This window comes from Gossypium raimondii, chromosome 5 (genome assembly GCF_025698545.1).
Source record: "Gossypium raimondii isolate GPD5lz chromosome 5, ASM2569854v1, whole genome shotgun sequence".
Lineage (NCBI taxonomy): Eukaryota > Viridiplantae > Streptophyta > Magnoliopsida > Malvales > Malvaceae > Gossypium > Gossypium raimondii.
Window position 1 is genome coordinate 14,976,752 of NC_068569.1, and position 21,824 is coordinate 14,998,575.

At 34.4% G+C, this 21,824-nt stretch overlaps 2 protein-coding genes across 7 annotated transcripts; both read left to right on the top strand.

The window, feature by feature from the left end:
• The first annotated feature begins 2,837 nt into the window (after positions 1–2,837).
• LOC105769418 (receptor protein kinase CLAVATA1) lies at positions 2,838–6,284 on the top strand. Its single transcript, XM_012590038.2, has 2 exons — positions 2,838–5,539; positions 5,720–6,284. The coding sequence occupies exons 1-2, from the start codon at positions 2,944–2,946 to the stop codon at positions 6,067–6,069; spliced, it is 2,946 nt and encodes a 981-aa protein (XP_012445492.1). The 5' UTR covers positions 2,838–2,943; the 3' UTR covers positions 6,070–6,284.
• Positions 6,285–6,548: 264 nt separating this feature from the next.
• Positions 6,549–13,022, top strand: LOC105769419 (kinesin-like protein KIN-6). Of its 6 annotated transcripts, none has more exons than XM_012590040.2 (22): positions 6,550–7,179; positions 7,280–7,479; positions 7,564–7,687; positions 7,766–7,860; positions 7,964–8,099; positions 8,553–8,618; positions 8,819–8,881; positions 9,039–9,089; positions 9,178–9,260; positions 9,340–9,454; positions 9,867–9,912; positions 10,007–10,158; positions 10,271–10,477; positions 10,623–10,712; positions 10,880–10,948; positions 11,246–11,320; positions 11,438–11,509; positions 11,613–11,712; positions 11,940–12,013; positions 12,096–12,226; positions 12,364–12,439; positions 12,724–13,022. In XM_012590040.2, exons 1-22 carry the CDS (start codon positions 6,634–6,636, stop codon positions 12,820–12,822), a joined length of 2,670 nt encoding a protein of 889 aa, XP_012445494.2. In that variant the 5' UTR covers positions 6,550–6,633; the 3' UTR covers positions 12,823–13,022. The 6 variants fall into 6 exon arrangements, 3 of the variants coding, with proteins under 3 accessions (XP_012445495.2, XP_012445494.2, XP_012445493.2); XM_012590039.2 differs by having other exon boundaries at positions 6,551–7,179; positions 11,931–12,013; positions 12,724–12,993; XR_001126010.2 differs by lacking the exon at positions 11,613–11,712 and having other exon boundaries at positions 6,549–7,179; positions 11,931–12,013; positions 12,724–12,805.
• Positions 13,023–21,824: the final 8,802 nt, after the last annotated feature.

A 21,824-nucleotide genomic window follows, 5' to 3' on the forward strand; every position in this document is an offset into this window, starting at 1 on the left:
AGCTTTTGTAAAATACTAATAATTATTCAAGGGAAGTGGAATGTGGGAGCTCATTGTCTCCTTCAAAGCACTACAAGCGGTAATCGTTTATCATGTACCTTCCAACATCGATATATTTAAGGGTATATTAAATTTGGATGGATTCTCCATTTCTGTCAATCATTTAACCATGCACGAATGAAGGAGAGCTCCTAAAATTAAAAATGGAAAGGCCAAACCTAAATACCCAAATAGGTTTTGTCGCTCTAAAAGTTGGTATCTTTATTCCCTAAAACACTCGCTTAATATTCTTAGCATAGAATTCTCCACTAATCACATACATACACCCCATATTTTTACAAACCGAATAAGAATTTATGCTGCTTCTATTGTAGTGGATCTTAAATAAAGAGAATAAATGCTTGTCTTCCTTAACACAGTTCATGCGGCGCTCATTTTCTTAAGTAGTAATCTACAAGGAAACAAGTTTTCTCAACTCTTTTATCCCCAGAATAAAGATACCCCACCAAAAAAAAAAAAGTTACTTTAGGCAAAGGTTTTGATATATAATACTACTACAAAGTCCACTATTTGATTTCGAATAACAGTTTAACATATTTAAATCTTGATTTAGCTTCTCATTTTCAAATTAGTTCCTCCAGAAAGTTAAATATGCTGAAACTGGAAGATACCAAAAAACTGTTTGACCAAAGATGATGAAGAGTTTCCACCATTGCCATTGGTCGTGATGAAGAGGGGTTGTGTAAGGCTGCAGGCATTAGAGTACTATGGTCCCACCGGTGGACGATCCAGATTAGATAAAAACAACAAAAGGAGTGGGCTTTTAGCTCTCAACCACACGGGAGTCAGGGGAAAAAAAAGGTGATTCTTCGGGAAAGGGCATAGGTCCAGAAAAAGCCAATCCTCAGTCTTCATCAGTTCTTCTAAAAGGATAGGATCCACATTGATATTTGATGATCCCAAAAGCTCCAAGACTTAACTTTCTTACCCACGTAAAAATAAAAATTGGATGTAGTGGCGTTTTACTTTTGAGGTTTAAACTCAAATTTCAATCCTACAAGAAAAATAGCTGGATTCCAATATATACCATACGACGTTGCTTTTATGATTTTATCCAAGGTCGTCCTTGAGCCACAAACTTGTGAAAATTTTTTACCAGGGATATTAAAAACTGCGACGGGGCTGAGCCTGTCCTTCAAACTGCCGGATCACACCGTTAAAGCACTCTTATCGCCTATTGCTATTGGATCAGTTTACAGTACCGTCATAATTCCCTTTTTGGACAAATATCTTTACTATTTCACAGTTTCTCCATCAGACCCACTTAAATAGTACGATCAATCGTTTTAACTCCGATAACGTTAACGATGAAGTCATCCAATGAGGACGTCAGTTTTGACTCGCAGTCCTGAAGAGCTGACAGAGCATTAAAAAGTAAAACTCTGAAAACAAATCAATGTTTTTTTTCCATTAAAGCAAAATCATTTTTTCCGGTCATAAAACAAAGTCAATGGTTTTTTTTTTGGGTAAAAAATGTCCTCGGTGCTTGTCTTTTTTTTTTTTTTTGAGATAGTCTTTTTTTACTTTTAATTATAGGAACTTAATTTTCTCTATCAATCTAATTTTAAAAAAGTAAAGTTTAATTTACAATAACTGTTAATTGATTTCATCAAATTTAAATAGTATCTTCTTCTTCTTTTTTCTGATAATTTGTGCTTTGTATTTGGACAAAATAGTAAACTGCTACATTTACTTAGTTTTCCCTCTACATTAGCCAATATGTAGCCATCCTCAAACCCGATTCTATCTATACATAATCTGTTGCTTACATGGTTGCTATTATATATTAACATTTTTTTCCTAATGATGTCAATTGGTTTCCTTCTTTCTCTCCATATCATATAAATAAAACAGCTCAAAGTAAACTTCGGAATCAAAGTGAGCAATAATTTTCATTTTATACATTCCATAATAGATCTTTGCACCTTATATAATCTTAAAATTCCTCCCCGTAGTTTTTTTTTTTTGAAGTTTCCAATCCATGCTCCTTATTGCTAAACAGTATAGGTTCTATCCCCACGCTTCTCAAATAAAATTAACCTTTATTTTGTTGCTAGCTTGTCCAATATCGCCATTCAAATATTAATTGAATGCCTTGAGATATGGAATGAATGTCACGTCATTAACCATAAGATATGGTGTAGTGATTGTTCATCTTATCTTTTAACCATAAAGATAAGTTTGATCTCCATCCATGAGAACGAAATACATTTTATGACCAGTCATTTACCTTTTTAGAGAGCACCTGTGATGAGAAAATTAGTCACTGTAATCGACAGTGAACATTTTGATTTCGACAAAAAATAATATCATACCATCATGAAATATACGTTTAGAAATTAAAAATTCACATGTTCAAATTTAAAGAAAATTTATTACCCGTATTATAAATTAAAATTTAATTTTAAAATCAAACAAATTAAACTAAAATTTTAAATTAAAAGTTGAGCAACTAAATTTTAAAATATTCAAAATGTAAAAGGATTCAGGATAAAATTAACCTTTTTTTTTTTTCTTTCATTCAAAATCAATGGATTTGTTTTGAATAAGGCAAAATCGAAATCACTGTCAACGCATCGTGTGCTACCATCGTGAAATATTGGAATGTACGGTGGGAACCAGGAGCCATACTGGGTTGCAGGGTGTTACGGGTTCCATGCAATCAGTACTCTCACTCTCTGACTTTTGAAATTTTGTATTTGTTTAATTTCATATCTAAAAATTCGATACTTCGGGGACTACGATTCGCTTTACAAAGCACTGCACAACTCTACTTAACGTAGCTTCTCAGGATTGAGTTGCACTGCATAGAGTTAAAGCTACATTCTCTTCTCTCTCTCTCTCTCTCTCTCAGCAAAGAGAGGAACTGTGGAATACCGAGAAATGAGAAGCCTTTACAGTTATTTTCTTCTCTGTATTTCCCTCATTCTTCTACTAATCTCTACCACCATCAATGGTTACAGTAATCTTGAAGTTCTGTTGAAGCTCAAGTCTTCCATGATTGGACCCAAAGGTTCTGGCCTCCAGGACTGGGGATCCTCTTCTTCTCCGTCGGCTCATTGCAATTTCTCCGGCGTTAAATGCGATGAGGACTCCCGTGTTGTTGCTCTCAATGTGTCGTTTCATCCTCTATTTGGCTCCATTCCTCCGGAGATTGGGCTTTTGAACAAGCTGGTGGACCTCACTATTTCAATGGTTAATCTTACTGGGAGTATTCCAGTGACGATGAGGAACTTGACCTCTCTCAGGATATTCAACATCTCCAACAATGCTTTCGAAGGGGATTTCCCTGGAGAAATACTAACAGGTATGACTCAGCTTGAGATTCTCGATGCTTATAACAATAACTTCACGGGTCGTCTTCCCCTTGAGGTGGTGAACCTGAAAAATCTAAAGCATCTATGTTTTGGAGGCAACTATTTCACGGGAGAGATACCGGAGAAGTACTCTGACATCCAGAGCTTGGAATACTTGGGTCTAAACGCCATTGGTTTGAAGGGTAAAAGTCCTGCATTTTTATCTCGTCTAAAGAATCTGAAACACTTGTATCTTGGATATTTCAACTCCTACGACGGAGGAATTCCTCACGAGTTTGGATCATTGAGTCAACTCCAACTCCTCGATATGGCAGCCTGCAACCTCACCGGCGAGATTCCTGCGAGCTTGAGCAATTTGAAACACTTGCACACGTTGTTCTTTCAGCAGAACAATCTGACGGGCCATATTCCTCCTCAACTCTCCGGTTTGATCAGCTTGAAATCGCTTGATCTTTCCATAAACGAGCTAACAGGGGAGATACCCTTGAGTTTCTCTGCCTTGCAAAACATTACACTCATCAACTTGTTTAAAAACAATCTCTACGGTCCAATCCCATCATTCGTTGGTGATTTTCCCCACCTCGAAGTGCTTGAACTGTGGGGGAACAACTTCACGCTTGAATTACCGGAGAACCTTGGCCGCAACGGGAAGCTTTATAGGCTTGACGTTGCTTCCAATCACCTCACTGGGAACATACCACGGGACTTGTGTAAGGGAGGGAGGTTGGATTGGTTAGTTCTGATGGATAATTTCTTCTTTGGTTCACTCCCTGAAGGACTCGGTGACTGCAAGTCTCTTACCAAGATTCGTATCATGAATAACCTTCTCAATGGATCAATTCCGGCTGGGATTTTCAACTTGCCCTTGCTGACTATGTTCGAGGCCGACAACAATTTCTTCTCCGGTGAATTCCCATCCCAAATGTTGGGTGCTTCGTTAAATCAGTTAAAAGTTTCAAATAATAAGATCACTGGTAAAATCCCTCCAGCAATCGGTAATTTGGGATCTTTGCAAATTCTATCTCTTGGAATGAACAAGTTTTCAGGTGAAATTCCTGAGGAAATCTTTAAAATCAAGCTACTTTCAAAGATCGACCTCAGTGACAACAATCTTACTGGTGAAATCCCTCCTTCGATCTCTCAGTGTGCTTCACTTACTGCAATTGATTTCAGTCAGAACAATCTCATTGGTGAAATTCCAAAAGGGATTAAAAATTTGATGGATTTGAGCATTCTCAATTTCTCGAGAAACCAGCTAACCGGTGAAATCCCTGGTGAAATCCGAGACATGATAAGTCTCACAACCCTTGATCTTTCTTTTAATAATTTCATTGGTAGAATCCCCACCGGCGGCCAATTTTTAGCCTTCAACGGCAGCTCGTTTATTGGGAACCCCAATCTCTGTCTACTGCGCCGCAGTACTTGTCCATCTTTAATGAACCAAGCTAAAGGTTCAGGTCATGGGCAAGCAGCATCTTTCACTGCTTCAAAGCTCATTATCACAATCATCACGCTAATCACAGCTTTGTTGCTGACGGTCGTCACAGTGTATAGAATGAGAAAGAAGAAGCTCGAGAAATCACGAGCATGGAAGCTCACTGCTTTCCAAAAGCTAAATTTCAAAGCCGAGGACGTGCTGGATTGCTTGCAGGAAGAGAACATTATAGGGAAAGGTGGAGCTGGGATCGTGTATCGCGGTTCCATGCCAGATGGTCTCCTTGTTGCAATTAAAAGGTTGGTGGGTCGTGGAACTGGAAGACGCGACTACGGGTTCTCGGCGGAGATTCAAACTCTGGGCCGAATCAAGCACCGGAACATTGTGAGACTGTTGGGTTACGTATCGAACAAGGACACGAATCTGTTGCTGTACGAGTATATGCCCAATGGGAGCTTGGGAGAAATGTTGCATGGGTCAAAGGGTGCTCATTTGCAATGGGAGAGGAGGTATTCAATTGCCGTGGAGGCTGCCAAGGGACTGTGTTATCTTCACCATGATTGCTCGCCCCTGATTATACATAGGGATGTGAAGTCCAACAATATACTGCTCGATGAATATTACGAAGCTCATGTTGCTGATTTCGGCCTGGCTAAGTTTTTGCAGGATGCTGATGCCTCCGAGTGCATGTCCTCCATTGCTGGTTCCTACGGCTACATCGCACCAGGTTTGAATTCACCCATTTTTTTTTCGCCTTACATTGCATTACGTTATCTGCCATATGTATGTAATAAAATACTTTTGGGCCAAGCTAACGAGCAGCCTAGCATAGATTATAAACCAGTATAATTTTGCCTGCTATGGGCTTAGATAAAAGTACTACTAATGATATATATACACACAACAGAGTACGCTTACACACTGAAGGTGGATGAGAAAAGCGATGTGTACAGTTTTGGTGTGGTGCTGCTGGAGCTGATAGCAGGAAGGAAACCCGTGGGGGAATTTGGAGACGGGGTGGACATTGTGTGGTGGGTCAGGAAGACCATACCACAACACGCTGATCCTGCTTCAGTGTTGGCAATTGTAGACCCCAGGTTGAGTGAGTACCCATTGACGGGTGTCATCCATCTGTTCAAGGTAGCCATGAAATGCGTCGAAGAGCAGAGCTCTGCTAGGCCCACCATGAGAGAAGTTGTGCACTTGCTCACCAATACTCCACAGTCTACCCCAAGGCCATGCCTACTTTCCACTTGATGCTCATTGCATTTGGTCAGTCTTCAGCTCACTGGCCGTTGTAGTAAAAATAAAAAAAAAAGAACATAGGAAACTGTAATAATTTTCTAACCATGCAAGGTTTTGGGTATTAGAAAAATGTCACGTTGACCTTCCATAACGGGGGATAATTGTGTTGTGTGTTCATTTTCTTATATTTGTAATCGTACCGCTGTTATTGCATACTTTTTGTACCATATATTTGTCTGAGGTTTGACCTAACCTGTTTAAAAAGCTCTTTATTTAAGCTCTCTTTAGCAGCTTCACTGTAACTGACTACTAACCTTCCCATGCAAGTTTGATTCAAATTCAACCTCCCAATTTCCTTCAACTATTAGGCTTAATAATAATAAGAAAAAGCAAATAGGCTAATTGAGCCTCCCCTCGAGTCTAGTTTTAACTATTGGGCCTAAATTCGTAAAACGAAGTTTCAAATTGTAGTCCATAATGATATCTCCTTTGACCTTTCGATTTTCCCCGAAAATTCAAATCATATTTATTTTCCGCCATCTTTGCTTGAACAGTGAGAGCGGTGAGAGAAGTGCAATGGAGACGAATACTACAACACCATGTTCTTCCTCCGTCACCGTCCGTCGAAATCCACGCCGTAAGGCCAGGGATACGTCCTTATTTAGTACATCTCGACTTCCCTCCCAGTCCACTTCCTCCTCTGATTTACCTCAAATTTCTTCTTTTCCATTTCAAGACATTCTTTCAGAAAAAATCCAGCAAAATTCTCCCACCATCATCACAGCTACCTCGCCTTCACCGCCGCAACATTCAGTCCTAGAAAACCTTAAGGTGTATTTGAGAATCCGTCCTCTCGTGCCTCTGAAAGGCTCAACCAAAAATGCGGGTGAACAATATGCAAAGTCGAGGCAGAAAAATGCATGGCCTCAAAATATATCCAAGAAGAATAGCGTCAAAGAGAAGAAAATTTCAAAGAAGAAAAGTAATGAGAGTTGTATTACGGTGAGCGAGGATTTTCGTTCGGTTACTTTATTACCTCCTCCGCCGCTACAAGAAACTAAAAGGATTAAATCGGAGGTCTTCGAAGGGTTTTCTTACGTGTTTTCAGCTGAATCGACTCAGGTATATGCTTTTCCTTCCGTAATTATATTATTTTGATATGCATCTTTTTTAATAGTATACAATTTATTCTGATGGAGTTGATTTTGGCAACTTGGTGTAGTCCGAAGTGTTCGAGAAGATGGTGAACCCGTTGGTTGAGGACTTCCTCGGCGGTAAAAGTGGAATGTTGGCTGCATTGGGACCAACGGGCTCCGGCAAGACTCATACAGTTTTCGGTAGTCCCAGGGAGCCTGGTATGGTTCCTCTGACACTCAAACGGATTTTCAAGTCCGCTCAAGGGTGTGACTCCCAGTCCTCAAGGTGATCTAGGATCTCCCAAATCTATAAATGAAACATTTGACATTGAATTATGCATTTATTTTTATAGGTATAAAACCTTTGCAGGCGATTTTACTTGTCGATTTTTGAAATATGTGCGGAGCGAGGCAAAGTCGAGAGGATATGTGATTTATCCTCAGATAAACCAGATCTTTCTACGCAGCAGTCAGCCATTAAAGGGCTTCTAGAGGTTTTTTTCCCTTTCTTTTCCTATGTATTTATGGTGGGAAAATAGTTGATATGATGTTTCCTTTATTGATGCAAACAGGTTCCAATTCATGATGTTGCGGAGGCAGAGCTGTTGATAGCTCGAGCTCTTCTGAAGCGTTCTACAGCTACAACAAATGCCAACAGCCAGTCAAGGTGAATGACAAATTACACTGTCATTTTATTATCTGATTACTACACGTTTAAATTGATCAAAATGCAACTTTTATTAATTGATTCCTCGTTGGCGTCATTGCAGCCGTTCCCAGTGCATCATCAACATACGGGGAGGATCTGAAATAGCTGATGTAGAAACTGATGAGCAATCAAATTCTGCTGTTTTATCTATTGTTGATCTTGCAGGAGCTGAAAGAGAAAAACGAACTGGAAATCAGGTAGAAAATTCTATGAAAAAAGAGTCATGTGTAGTATCTATAAATAACCGTTGTATCTATAAATGCTCGTAAATATATGTAATACTGCTATTTAAACTTAGCGTAAGCTTCTAAATTTTTGTTTGCCAATAAATTTTTGTATCATTTCAATGGAAGTTTTAACTTAGCTAAATGCATAATTCTGGGATGGGACGTCAGGAAAGTTTTGCAACTATTTTAGATTTGGTTTTGGACGGTATTTTGAGGTGCTGATGTAAGCATTTGTGTTTTAAATTTTTGTACACAATGCAAAATTAGATTGTGATGAGTTGGATTGATATATGATAGTTCAACAATTTTGAGGGAGTCTATTAGTATTAGAAAAGGTCATTGACTCGTGTATCCAGATTAATGTTAGCTTGGCTATTAATGAAAATTGCATGTAAGCTTTCTGAAACAAATATCTTATTGCAGGGAGCAAGATTGGCTGAAAGCAATTTTATCAATAATACATCCATGGTTTTTGGTTTGTGCCTAAGAGTAAGTGCCTTCAACGTGTTTCCTTGACCTTATAGGCATTCTCAAGTCTCTTGTTGATCAGTGTTTCTCAATCACATATCTGCTTGACGTTTGTTGTAGTTTATGTTGTTGATTCACTTCTCCATAGCTTACTTTAAAATCATCTTTCTCTATCTTACTCTTTCAGCATTTGTTTGACTTTTCTTTATCTCTATATTCAGTCTTTGTTTGAGCACCAGAAGAATCCCAAGAAGGCACTCCAGAAGCACTTCCAAAATTCTTTGGTAATGCTTTATTTGATTAATTCATATGTTTAAATTATTTGATATAGTTTTATTTTTCCCATTTAACTCATATTTTCCAATAGATGCATGATCTTCTTTTAACTTTACATGTTTAGCAGTGATAGTTGGTAATTTGTATGGCTTTATTTTCATGCAGCTGACGAGGTACCTGCGAGATTATTTGGAAGGCAAGAAGAGGATGACACTGGTATGTGGTCTTCATGTTTCAATTTCATTTTTATCTCATCTTGATTTCACCAGCTATTCAATTGTTGGAATTTTTATTGTGTTGCCAGATTTTAACAGTAAAATCTGGGGAAGATGACTATATAGATGCATCATACTTACTAAGACAAGCTTCACCTTATATGAAAATCAAGTAATTCTCTCTCTTTTCCCTCAGTTTTCATTCTAAATTTAACCTATAGGCTTTTACTGTATTTATATCTTTCTTTTAGGTTCACTAACATCGAGCCACAGCCCAATCTGCTCTGTAACAAGAGACAATTACAAACAACCTCTAAAGCGGAGCAGTCCAAGAGAATGAAACTTGGCAACTTTGATGCGTCGATGGTATTTTCTATCCCCTTAAGAGTGTTGTTTGTTTTTTCCTGATTGCGCTAGCCTTGCTTTCTCCTCCTTTTCTTCTGACATGTCATCTAGCTGATAATCAAGGTGTGTTAGCAATTTCTTAAGGTCCAATGTGATCTATGATATGGTATACGCATAGTATAATTTTACTTTCCTAACTTTAGTTTGAGAATGTCAGGTTGCACATTTCTAACTTTAATTCCTATCTTGGAGCACGATGCTCGTTTTCCTTTAACATTCTAGAGCATTTCCTATTAACTATATTCAACAAGTTTATAGCCGTAAGTCATTTGAGGTTTTCCATGTTCATTGCATCATATCATGAAAGTGTGATTTTAGAGACTAAACCATTATAAGCATGCTTTATCATTTATTCACATAAATTTGTTTTTAGATGGAAAGAAAGATTGTTGGACATGAAAACCGGCTTCCTGATGAAGGTTGTTTCTTCTTTTATTTTTGTTCTTTTTCCGTTTATCTACTTTTTGATATTTCCTTTATGAATTTTTAACATGATTTCTAATTGCGTTATAGGGGATCTGACAAGCTGCAGTGCAGACTTAAAAAGTAGTACATCTCTAAAATTGAATTCTGATGACTTGAAGAAGGAGAGAACTCATCAGATTATGCAAAGTTTTGCCAAAGCTTTATGGAATGTTTTGAAGCAATACAATGAAAAACTCAAGGTGAGTTATGGGTGGTTTGATTTGATAATCTTCCACTGAATCTTATGAAGCTTAGTATGGATTTTAAGTATGAACTCAATGATAACTTAATTATAGGCCCTGTCATAATCAGGTTGCAGAGAGTGAAAACCAGATTCTAAGAGAAAATCTTAGGAATGAGAAGAAAAGATCTATTGAGATGGAGAAAGAGCTGAAGAATTTGAGATCCTGCTGTACTTGCTCTAAGGACAATTTAATGGCATCAACTATAGTAAAAGTAGTCGAGAATTTTGAGTCTATGGTGCATTCTGAACAACAGACATCTTGTGGTATTGATGAGGTATGTATGTAATTAGGTATTATTTAAAATGTTTTACAAAATTTCTAGTAACTGTTTTCTTACTTTCATTAACTTACGGAATTGGTTCCTGCATAATAATGCTAATAGTGAAGATTTTGATTTGAACTTTTATCTATTGTATTAGGAAAAATTGGATTTGAATTCTTCCGATCACATCAAATCTGAATGCAGTAGCAGTCCCAGAAAATTTGAATGTACTCCAGGAGAGGACCAAGTACTTTCTCTGATGTTTATGTGGTTTTTGTTCATTTAGTATCTTTCTGGTTTCTTATATCTATTTTTCATCTACGAAAGAATTTGAATAGATTTTCTTCTTACAATATCTACCAAATTATGTTTCACGGAGTTTATTTACTTGAACAAGATTTTTGCAATATTCAGAGAAATAAAAAGTGCACAGGAGAAATAGGCAACCCTTCTCCAAGTCAAAAGCAGGACATGTGTTCTGAGGTACATGGATAATAGCCATTGATTAATATTAATCCAACTTTTATGTTATTATGTGCACGGTCCTCCCATTCAAAAGGTGTCTTATTTAAGGTCAAATTTTCTTCTCAAATAACATGTTTCCAATATTCTGGTACTCCGGTTCTTGCTTCTTAAAATTGATAATACCTTGTCATGTGGGGATTCAGTTGTATAATTAGAGCTCCTTACAGGTTTCTTGTCATTGCATGTCTAGGGTGAAAAGGTCGAAATATGTCTTTTGCTTTATATTATCTAACCTATATTTTGTTGTGTATAAAGGTATTAAATCAGAATATTCCTTCAAACTTGAGTGGGCCTGAATACATTGATGAAGAGCAAGAGCATGAAGCCATGGTAGGCTGACACTAATTTTTTTTTTTTTTTTTGAGAAATTACCTTTGGTGGAAAGAAAATTTCCCGTTCTTTTTCGTAAAGCTTCTGTAAGATGGATTTGTTTTCTTGGGTGGTCAGGTAAGAAGTTTGGAAACGGATGCTAGTTTTCCAAGCACTTGTGTTCCAAATGATAACTATCAGAGTTCTCAGGTAGGGGTATCACCAATTTCTGGATCAGGATTGCCAGATTATATATATGCCATGCATAATTCGGAGTGGCATTGACAAAAATATTGTATGGTGTCCAAATTAGATTCACGAAAGCTCTCCTGGGACTGGAAATATTCACAAGGATTTAAGTGAGCTAAATAATGTGGTTACTGAGCGTCTTGATCATAATTCATGCATAACAGGTCTGATTTAGAAACTCAACTTTTATATTATGGACCACGATAATGAAACATTTTACATCTAAAAGGGCCCTTGTTACCGTTTCTCTCGTGGTTGCAAACTAGATAAGGGTCCTATCATACATGTTCTGTTGATTTGTTGGTTGATTTTTTTATTTCCTTCTCCTTCAGTCTGTTGTTTCACCATGAGTCTAATATGACTGATAATTTAAGCCTTTTAGGTGTTGCAGTCAGAAATTCAAGCAATGAAAGCAGTACATCTGTGCAGCCAGGTTGTCAGCTTGGTGAAAACGATGAGATTAGTGTCTGTTCCACGTCCTGCATTTATGTTAAAATTGACCATTAGTTTTTTCTTTTTCTTTGACAACATTTCTTGCTCTCTTTAGGACTCACTGGAGCTGCTTGTATCACTTAAGGATGTTCAACCAACTCAAAAGCAAGACCATGTTGATGTCCCCGATAGTGGAATAAGACCTAATATCTCCTGCAACTCTTCAAAGAAGGAGAAGCCAAAAAGGTACGTTTGGTGGATTTCATATCACAGTAATTGCCTGGCTTCTCGTTGGTGTTAATATCTATCTTGTTTGACATAATTACTTGCTCATGATTTTTTTTTAATCACCCTCGGGCCCTTGCTATATATTGCACAAACAGGAGACTTTTGCCTAAATCATCCGTTCTAGTCAGAGAAATCAGCACCTGTGATGCTGATGAGTTTGACAAACCGAAGGTCAGTTGATAATGCTCGTGATCTATTGTTTTGGTTTTCATCGTGATCTAAATAAAACTTTGAAAAGGGAGCTAGTAAAGATAATAAACTGAACCATAGGTGCAAAGCATATTGCACTTTCAGGTAGAGAATTCAGATTTGAATATCGGATATTACAGCGGTTGGGTGGGATTAATTTCACGGACCATAAAATGGAGATGAAATATGTTAATTAATAAATATAATAATAACAACTTATATTTGTTTATTCCAATGGAGAAACATCTCTTTAAATCTTTCTGCAGGGAAGTGGAGGTGGGAAGAATTTGGCTGCTTCCGAGAGGCAAAGGACTCAGGGCAGCATTTCTCTACTACGCTTACTAAAGAGTAATCTTCATCTCTAGTGTAACACCTTTTATGTTTTACGTATGGCTTGCTTTTTCCTGTAAAAATGTGGGGCATTTTAAGGTTTTTGTTTGGACTCTACAGTTTAGGCAATGGTATTTGTTTGGTTAATGGTGTCTGTACTCTTTTCAGAAAAATATTAATGCTTACTGCCGATGATGCCTCCTGAAGTTGAACGTCAGTGGCTTTTTGGGCCATATACAGTATATATAGTTTTGATTTGCATTCTTAAATATGGTCGTAATTAAAATCCAGTAATCACAGTATCTAGTTCCTTTACACTAGCCTGAAGTTTAGTTCAGTTTGCTTAGTATTTGTGTTGGAACAAAAGTTTGGATCACAAAAGGATGTATTTTAAAATTATAGTAAAAAAATGTGACATTGTTACAAAAATTAATAAAAAAATTATGATGCGAAAAATTTAGATAGATGAAAATATTCTTTTTATTTAAAAATCAAGCCAAAAGACTACTTTTGCATCATTTTAAAAGTTAATTACATGCTATACATGTGATTTGTCAAACTAAGTAATATAGCAATAAGAAAATATTGTTATTTGAAGTTGTTAAATACCAATTATTTAATTTTTATCTAATTTGGATTAATGAAGTAAAATTAAATTAAAATAATGAAAATTACTAAATTTCTTAATCAATTTTAAAATCTTAGAATTCTACTTCATCTATTTTTGTTAATCAATTCTCTTGTTCAATTTATGTAAAATTAACCTAAGATTCAATGGTATTAACTAGATTTTTATATATAGAAAACTGGACCCTTCTAATATATTCCTATGTTGGGCAAGTATATTTCTATCTTTGTTGCAAATTAACTCGTTCATTGGTGCTATTAAACTTAATCTTAATTTTAATCTATTCAGTCTAGATCTAAATAAGCATGGGACTGAATAAATAATTAACAAAGATCGAAACAATTGAAGAGAAAATATTGACTTAACTATAAAATAGGATTCATTTTCATTCCAAAAAAAAATAGAATTTAGTTCATGTTGATTTGAGAAAATATCACAAGAAAAATCTAAAACAAACTTGCATTGAATAAAAACAAGAAGAAATAATCTATAGATAAAAATAATTATCAAATTAATGTCAAATGCTCTAGGCCTTTTTTTCTTCTCGATTTTACAAACTTAAAGTCCACTGAAAGAATTGTTTCTTAGCCTCCAAGTAGATTTCTTACTCTTTTCTCCTCTTTTTTCCCCCTTAAATCACACTCTTATTTTTAGGAGTTTAACCATTCTATTCTACCGGTCACAAAATTGCAGTGGAGCAGACTGTTTATTGTTTGAAATTTTAAAACAAATATTGACGATCTATTCTTCATCTGAAACCTACAATATAAAAAGAAAAATAGCAAGTAAATCCGACCAAACTTTAGAAATAATAAAAATTATTTAACTCGCATCTTCTGACATGTCATCTAGCTGATAATAACGGTGTGTTAGCAACTTCTTAAGGTCCAATGTGATCTATGATTCAATATACGCGTAATATAATTTTACTTTCCTAACTTTAGTTTGAGAAGGTCAATTTGTACATTTCTAAAAGCTGTAAATCTTATCCTGGTGCGTGATACTATTTTTCCTTTTACCATTCTAGACCATTTCCTATTAACTATATTCAACTAGTTTAAGTCATTCGAGGTTTTCACGGTAAATATGGAACTTAATATTGTTTCTTCATTAATCAAAATCAAGGCAAACTGTTTTAGAACTTTGATAAGGAAGAGCTATTAAAGATGATAAACTGAACCATGGGTGCATAGGTAAAGCATTTTGTACTTCCAGTGGGAGAATTATCGACGATTATAACTATTGGGTGGAATTAAATTCCACAGACCATAAAACGGAGATGAAAATTGTCGAAACCATTTTTTCGAAAAACAAAAATTTTAGGTTGTCGACTTTTAAAAAATGAAAATTGGGAGTCGCCATCAATCTTTTATTAAGGTGTGATTGGATCACCTAAAAAAATGGCTTTGGTCTACGAGTTTTAGAAAAACGGATTCGAGAGTCAGTTACGTACGAGGAAGGATTAGCACCCTCGTAACGCCCAAAATTAGTACCTAGTTAATTAATTAGTGTCTTAATGTCGAAAATTTGAAAAATATAATCCTTAGTAAAAACTTAAAAACGTTACTTATTAAGACCCTTATCATTTCGGAGAAAGAAAATGTCACACCCAATGCGTTAGGGCACATCATTCTAATTTCCTCAAAAATGAATTAGTCTAAAACTCGTGTAATAAAAATTTGAAAGAATATTCATTTGTTTAAGATTTAAGAAATCGCGGCCCAATACGTTAGGGCACAATTCCTCAAAATCCCAAACTTGAAATATTTCCTTTATTATTATTTTTTCAAAAAATCTTTGTCTCGAGAAATCAATACATCACATCCAATACGTTAGGATACAACATATTTAACTCCTCAACAATAAGCTTTTTATTTTATATATTTTTATTAATGAGCAACCCTCGATCGTTGGATTCAACGAAGAAAATCGGAACCCAATACGCTAGGGCTCAATTTCCTTGAAAATCCTAAATACGAGTGTTATCTCAATTTTAAAAATTTTAAAATCGAAAAAAAATGATGTGATGCTACATTAAATATAAAATGTAATAATAAATACAACAATGGCATAGAAATAAACGAAATTAATGTACATAAACAACGACATGTAAAATATCAAATGAATATAAATGAAAACATAAATCAATAAGCAAATAAATGAAATAAACAAAAAATATAAAGAGAAAAAGGTACAAAATATATATACATTTAAAATTATGAAGAATAAAAGACATAAAGATAATTTACTCATAAAATTATGGGTTATAAAACTTATATATATAAAATACATAATGCATTTATGAAAACAAGGAAAATATAAATATATACATATAAAATATATTCATGCATTTACAAAAATGAAATATATAAGTATAATATAAAAACGTAGAAAATATTTATAATAAGCTTTGAATGGAGTATAAATATATGTGTATATATTACAAAATGTATAAACATATAAAAATCATAGAATATAGGCAAACGTATAAATATTATGAAATATAAATGTGTATATATATATATATATGTATAAAAATTATGAAAATAAAATAATAAAAATATAATATGTATATATATTAAAACGTTTAAAATATATATGTATATATATTAAAATGCATATGCGCACATATATGTAGGTATAATAATAATATATAATAATATAATAAAAATAAAAATAACAAAATTAATAAAATAGACTAAAAACCTAAAATGAAAGATTAAGGATTAAATTGAAAATCAATATAATTTTTTTTTTAAATGAAGGGCCCAATTAAAAGGCGCGAATAACTCATAGGGCTCGAATGGGAAAATATCTCCATCCTTTGAAACGCGTCACTTTATTAGGGCTAAATAAAATAAATAAATAAATAAAATTCGCAGTGGTATCACTAGAGGTGCTCATGGGCCGGGCCCATAAAAAATTTCGGCCCGAGTCCTAGGCCCGGCCCGAAATATGGGCCTAAAATTTTGCCCAGGCCTGGCCCGGGAAAAAAATCATAAGCCCGGGCCCGGCCCGGCCCGTTTTTTAAATAAATACCAAAAATTTATTTTAAAAATTAAAACAAAAATTAAAAAAAAGTATTTTAAAAATATTTTAAAATTAAAAAAAATTAAAAAAGTATTTTAAAAAAATTTTAAAATTTAAAAAATTTAAAAAAAGTATTTTAAAATTAAAAAATAAAAAATAATAAAAATATTTATTATATTCGGGCCGGGTCGGGCCAAAAAAGTTGTGCCCGAGGCCCGGCCCGTTTTTTAATCGGGCCTTGTTTTTTTGCCCAAGCCTATATTTTGGGCCTATATTTTTACCCAAACCCTCCCATATTTCGGGCGGGCCGTCGGGCCGGGCCGGGCCGCCCGACCCATGAGCACCTCTAGGTATCACCTTCTCCCTTTTTTTAAAATCGTAAATAAGTAAAAAATAATCGAAAAAGAAAAAAAACAATAAGCCACCTTTAAAAAACTGCCAATCGTTCTCCCTTTTTTATTGATTCTTTTTTTTACAATGAAGGGAGAGGCCTCTATTTATAGCTGAGCCTTCCCAAATCCAACGGTACAGATCAATTACATCAACGGCGAAGATTAAAGGGTATCTACAAATTAAATCTCTAAAATTATAAAATCATATCTTCTAAGATTACATATCATATCTAAGATTGCATATCCTCGAAATTATGTTTCCATATGTGAGTCCGGGCTAAAATTAGATATTACAAAAATATATTAAGAATAATAGTAATAATAATAAATTTATATTTGTTCATTCCAACGTAGAAACTTATCTCTTTAAATCTTTCTGCAGGGAAATGGAAGTGGGGAGAACTTGGTTGCTTCTGAGAGGCAAAGGTCTCAGGGCAGCATTTTTCTACTACGCTCACTGAAGAGTAATCTTCATCTCTAGTGTGACACCTTTTTTTTTTTTTGTTTTATGTATGGCTTGCTTTGTCCTGAAAAAATGTGGGCCATTTTGAGTTTTTGTTTGCTTAATGGTGTCTGAACAGGGGCCTCTAAAATAATTTTTTTTATTTAAGTTTTTTTAAAATTTTAAATAAGTAAGAGTAAAATTACACTTAGTCTCTCCTAAAGATGATAAAATTTGATTTAATCCTTTAAAATTTATAATGATGTAGGTTATTAAATTTACAAGGCTAAAACCAGAAAATTCTTTTAGGGAGCCAAAATTAAATTATAATTTTACAATAATAAAATATAATTTCACCAATTTAATAGTCTATATTTTTATGATTTTTAAAGAATTAAATCAAATTTTATCAATTCTAAAGGGATTAAAGTACAATTTTACTTTTATTAGTTTAAAATTTAAAATTTCTAAAATATCTAAATATAAAATTTTCCATTTTAGGATGTTAATGAAGTTGAACTTCAGTGGTTCCATCTGGGCCATACACACAATATATATAGTTTAGATTTGGTTTCTTAAATCTTGGTTGTGATTAAAATCCAATAATCACAGTATCTAATTCCTTTACACTAGGCTGAAGTTTAGTTCAGTTTGGTGAGCTTTTTAAGGGTCTGCTTAGCATGTGTTGTAAAATTTTAATTTAAAAAAAAGTTTGGATCACAAAAATTTATGGAAAAATAGAAGGAAAAATGTTGAAAGAGATTAGAATGTCAAAAAGTATATATTAAAATAATAAAAATTATGATGCCATAAATTTAGATAGATAAAAAAAATTGTTATCTTGTCTAAATCTCAAGCCAAATGATTACTTTTGCATCACTTTTTAAAAACTTAATTTTTAAACATTCTAAAACGGATCAACTTATACGTTCATTCTGGTTATTCATCTTAGGATTTGGTTGTGTATTAATCGATAGAGTTCTCAAAGTAGTTACCAATTGGCCTATTTGTGCTTCCAACGATCTAATGGTCACTTCTTGCATCATTTTTCTGCATAGATTCCAACAATAGTTCCTCTATTGTTTTTTTAGGTGGAATTTGCTAACTTTGTGGTTGTTTTTGCTCCAGTGGAGCATTCTGTTTAAGCGGTACATTATTTTCTTCTTGATTATTCCTTTATAAGTAGTTTGGATGATTTCTCCATTCAGGATTATAGGTGTTGCCAAAGGCGTTGTTCTGCTGAAAGTTCTGGATACCCATGTAATTTACCTATTCAACATATTCATAACACTGCTTGGTAGGATGGGCACCTGCACAATAATCACAACCTAACATTGCACTGTTCATTGATTTACTCGGTCTACTATGTTGTAGAGACAACATCTAACCTTTTATTGACCGCATTCAACTGTGTAGAAAGATTGAAAGTTTGACCCAGTTCATTAACTCTCATTGATTTCTTCGGTGCAGTCCGCTCATAAACCTCGTAATTTTGGGATGTTAATTCTTCCAGAATTGCATAAGCATCTTTCGAAAGCTTTCGCACCAATGAACCTCCAAATGCACCATCAACTTGAATTTTTGTTGCAACGTCTAGCCCATTGTAAAAGATAAGAATTTGTTGAGCACTTTTCAAAACATAGTGTAGGCACTTTTTGAAAAGTTCTTTGTATCTTTCCCAAGCATCATATAAGGTCTTTTTATCGTATTGAGTGAAAGGATGAATATCCTTCAAAAGTTTAGTTATCTTAGAGAGAGGAAAATATCTAGCTAAATTTTTTTCCACCAATTGGTCCCATAAGGAAGAAAGTTAAACAATTGAAGTCCGACCGTCTTGTTGGATACCCCGTTATATTTCAATATATCACATATCTCTAAAAAAGTTCATAGATGAGAATCAGGGCCTTCACTCGATATCCCGAAGAACTTGTTCCGAAATAACTGCATAGTCCCAACACCGATATTAAAATTATTCGCCTCAATAGCAAGTCTGGCAATGCTCGAGTGATATCCCTCATGCAAAGGCATGTAGTAATCAATACAACTACTCCTCTATTGTTAAGGTGCTTGAATCATCAATGGTTTGATCACCAACCCCAAGGGGTTAACTTCATGGTTCTCAATATTCACAGGATCCATCTCGATTAGTTGTATTTTAGCTTGTCTAGTTGCTTATCGCACCTACAGTCCAACCAATTGTGAAAGAGTCAATAGATTGAACTATTCATCCTTCTTGAATGCGGCATATAACTTTTCGTTACTAAATGCTATTTATGGAGATTAAACTTAAATTTTAATAGATATATAACTAATATTCTTAGAATTTCATTCGAATTAAAATTCAATTTTTTTAAAATTGTATTAACTATTTTTTAAATTATTATTATTAAAAAATATGATGTGATTCCTACAGAATTAGAGTAGAATACAATTAGGAAAAAACACGTTTTTTCAAATATATGTATCTAATTATCATCATAAAAAATCCCTTTTTATTAATTTGAAATAAACTCAAGTTCTACTTATTAATAATAAATAATATGCCGTAATTATTATTAATAAAAATATGAATTAACAAAGCTTTTTTTGTCAATTTAAAACTAACTAATTATAATTAAATTATAATTTATTAATATAATTAAAAAATTATTGTCCATTCAAATTCATACTTTTACATATAAACCCTAAACCCTAAAACATTATAAATATATTTGTTTAGCATCACTTTTGCTATAAAATTGGGGTTTTTATCTGTAAAACTGTACCAATATTAATACCAAATAGAACCTAAGTTTAGTTGAGCCCAAATCTACAATGGTCTCGACTCACAGTTTTTATATAAGAAAGCATCAGATGGCCTTGTCGCTTTCTCCTGGGACTGGATATCGAAATTGATGATTAATGAAAGTTAATGCTTTTCATCTTTGGTTCAGCGCTCAAACCAAGCTTGTCCATGTCTGATATGTCCACGAGCCACAAAGGGTCAGTTCCCTTTTTGTTATTACATTTTTTCTTGGACAAGTAGATGCCATTTATTCGTCCAAAAGCGGGGAAGAAGTGTAGCTGTTATTACAACTAAAGGCAACAGGTGAGAAAAAATAGTAACTGTTAACAAAAGTATTCAGCCCCTCCATTGCAGACTGCAAACAAATTTCTCCAATTTCCCAAGCGAGAAAAACTAAAGCGATGCACATAACCAGGAAACAGATGACTACTTTGGAATGTAGCAGCATAAGTTAATTAGTTTATTCCCAAGGGACACCATTTTGTTTGGATCTCAAAAATAGTGCCATGTTTCAAGAACAGAAATTTTACCAACTCGTCTGGAGAATGGAGGAAGATGAAGCAACCAAAAGGTAAGACCCCAGCAGTGCTCTCCACCTTTCTTTTTTCACAAGAAACAAAGAGTACTCGCTATATTTATTTAAAGTGTCATAAAAGAAAAGTTTGTCAAGCTGTCAGAATTTGTAAACATTTTGATTAGAACTACAAATAAAATTAATTAATTGAGTGGGATGTCTGAATCCTACTGATTACCTCAAATCTTTTTGGCCTTATCTTTTTTTTCTATCCTTTGTCAGTCGTCGCCCTAAACCCACTTTCTCGATTCAGGAAGCTTTGTTGAATATTGGCCCACCATGCAGCGGTATCATAAGCAACAACACAGTTGACACTTGATGTAATTGAAATTTTGAACACTGGTTAATAATAATAATAATATAATTTACTGAAAGAATCAGTGGGCTTGATATGGGGACATTGGGTGCAATCAAGTTTTTTAGTTAGAAGTCCACATCGAATGTATATTGGACACGACAGTATGGAATTCCCTCCCCCTGGATGGATGAGCTAAAAATAGTTTTCAATTGAAGGTGACAAGTGAGAGGTGACAACAAAGGCCTTCAATCTTCTCCCTCTCGTTTTCAAGAGGTGGGTGGGGTGAGGGGGGCTTTTACGCTTTAGACCGTGTCAAGTCCACCACTCGAAACCCAAACTCTTCATAAAAGGTAATAATATTTCTAAAAAGAAAAAAGCAGCACTCGAATTGACTGTTTCTCAGGAAGCCATAATTTTGAATTTTATCCCTCCTTTTTATAAAAATTAAATAATTATTGTTTATTATAATTTGTTAAAATTCAACCATTGTATTTTACAAAAATTAGTGAAATTGAGTAATCATGTTAAAATTTATAATTGAACACTGACTTGAAAATCAGTTACTCAATAATTTATATAAAAAAATGGGTAAATTTCTAGTTAGTCACCCAACTTTTAGGGTGTTTATCCAAAACGAAATCATTGCTATTTGATCACTCAATTTTTAGGTACTTTCATTTTAGTCACCCAAGCATTGACTTGATCATTGGCTAAGTCAGGTTTGGGCCAAGTCAATGCAGAATTTTAGGCCTGTTTTCTAGGCTCATGCTCAGCCCGACTTAAAAAATGGGCCTAAACCCGAGTGCTTGACCCATATTAAAAATGTTAAATTCGAGCTCAACCCGACTGTAATAATTTTTTAGATTATTTTTTTAGATTACTTTTAAC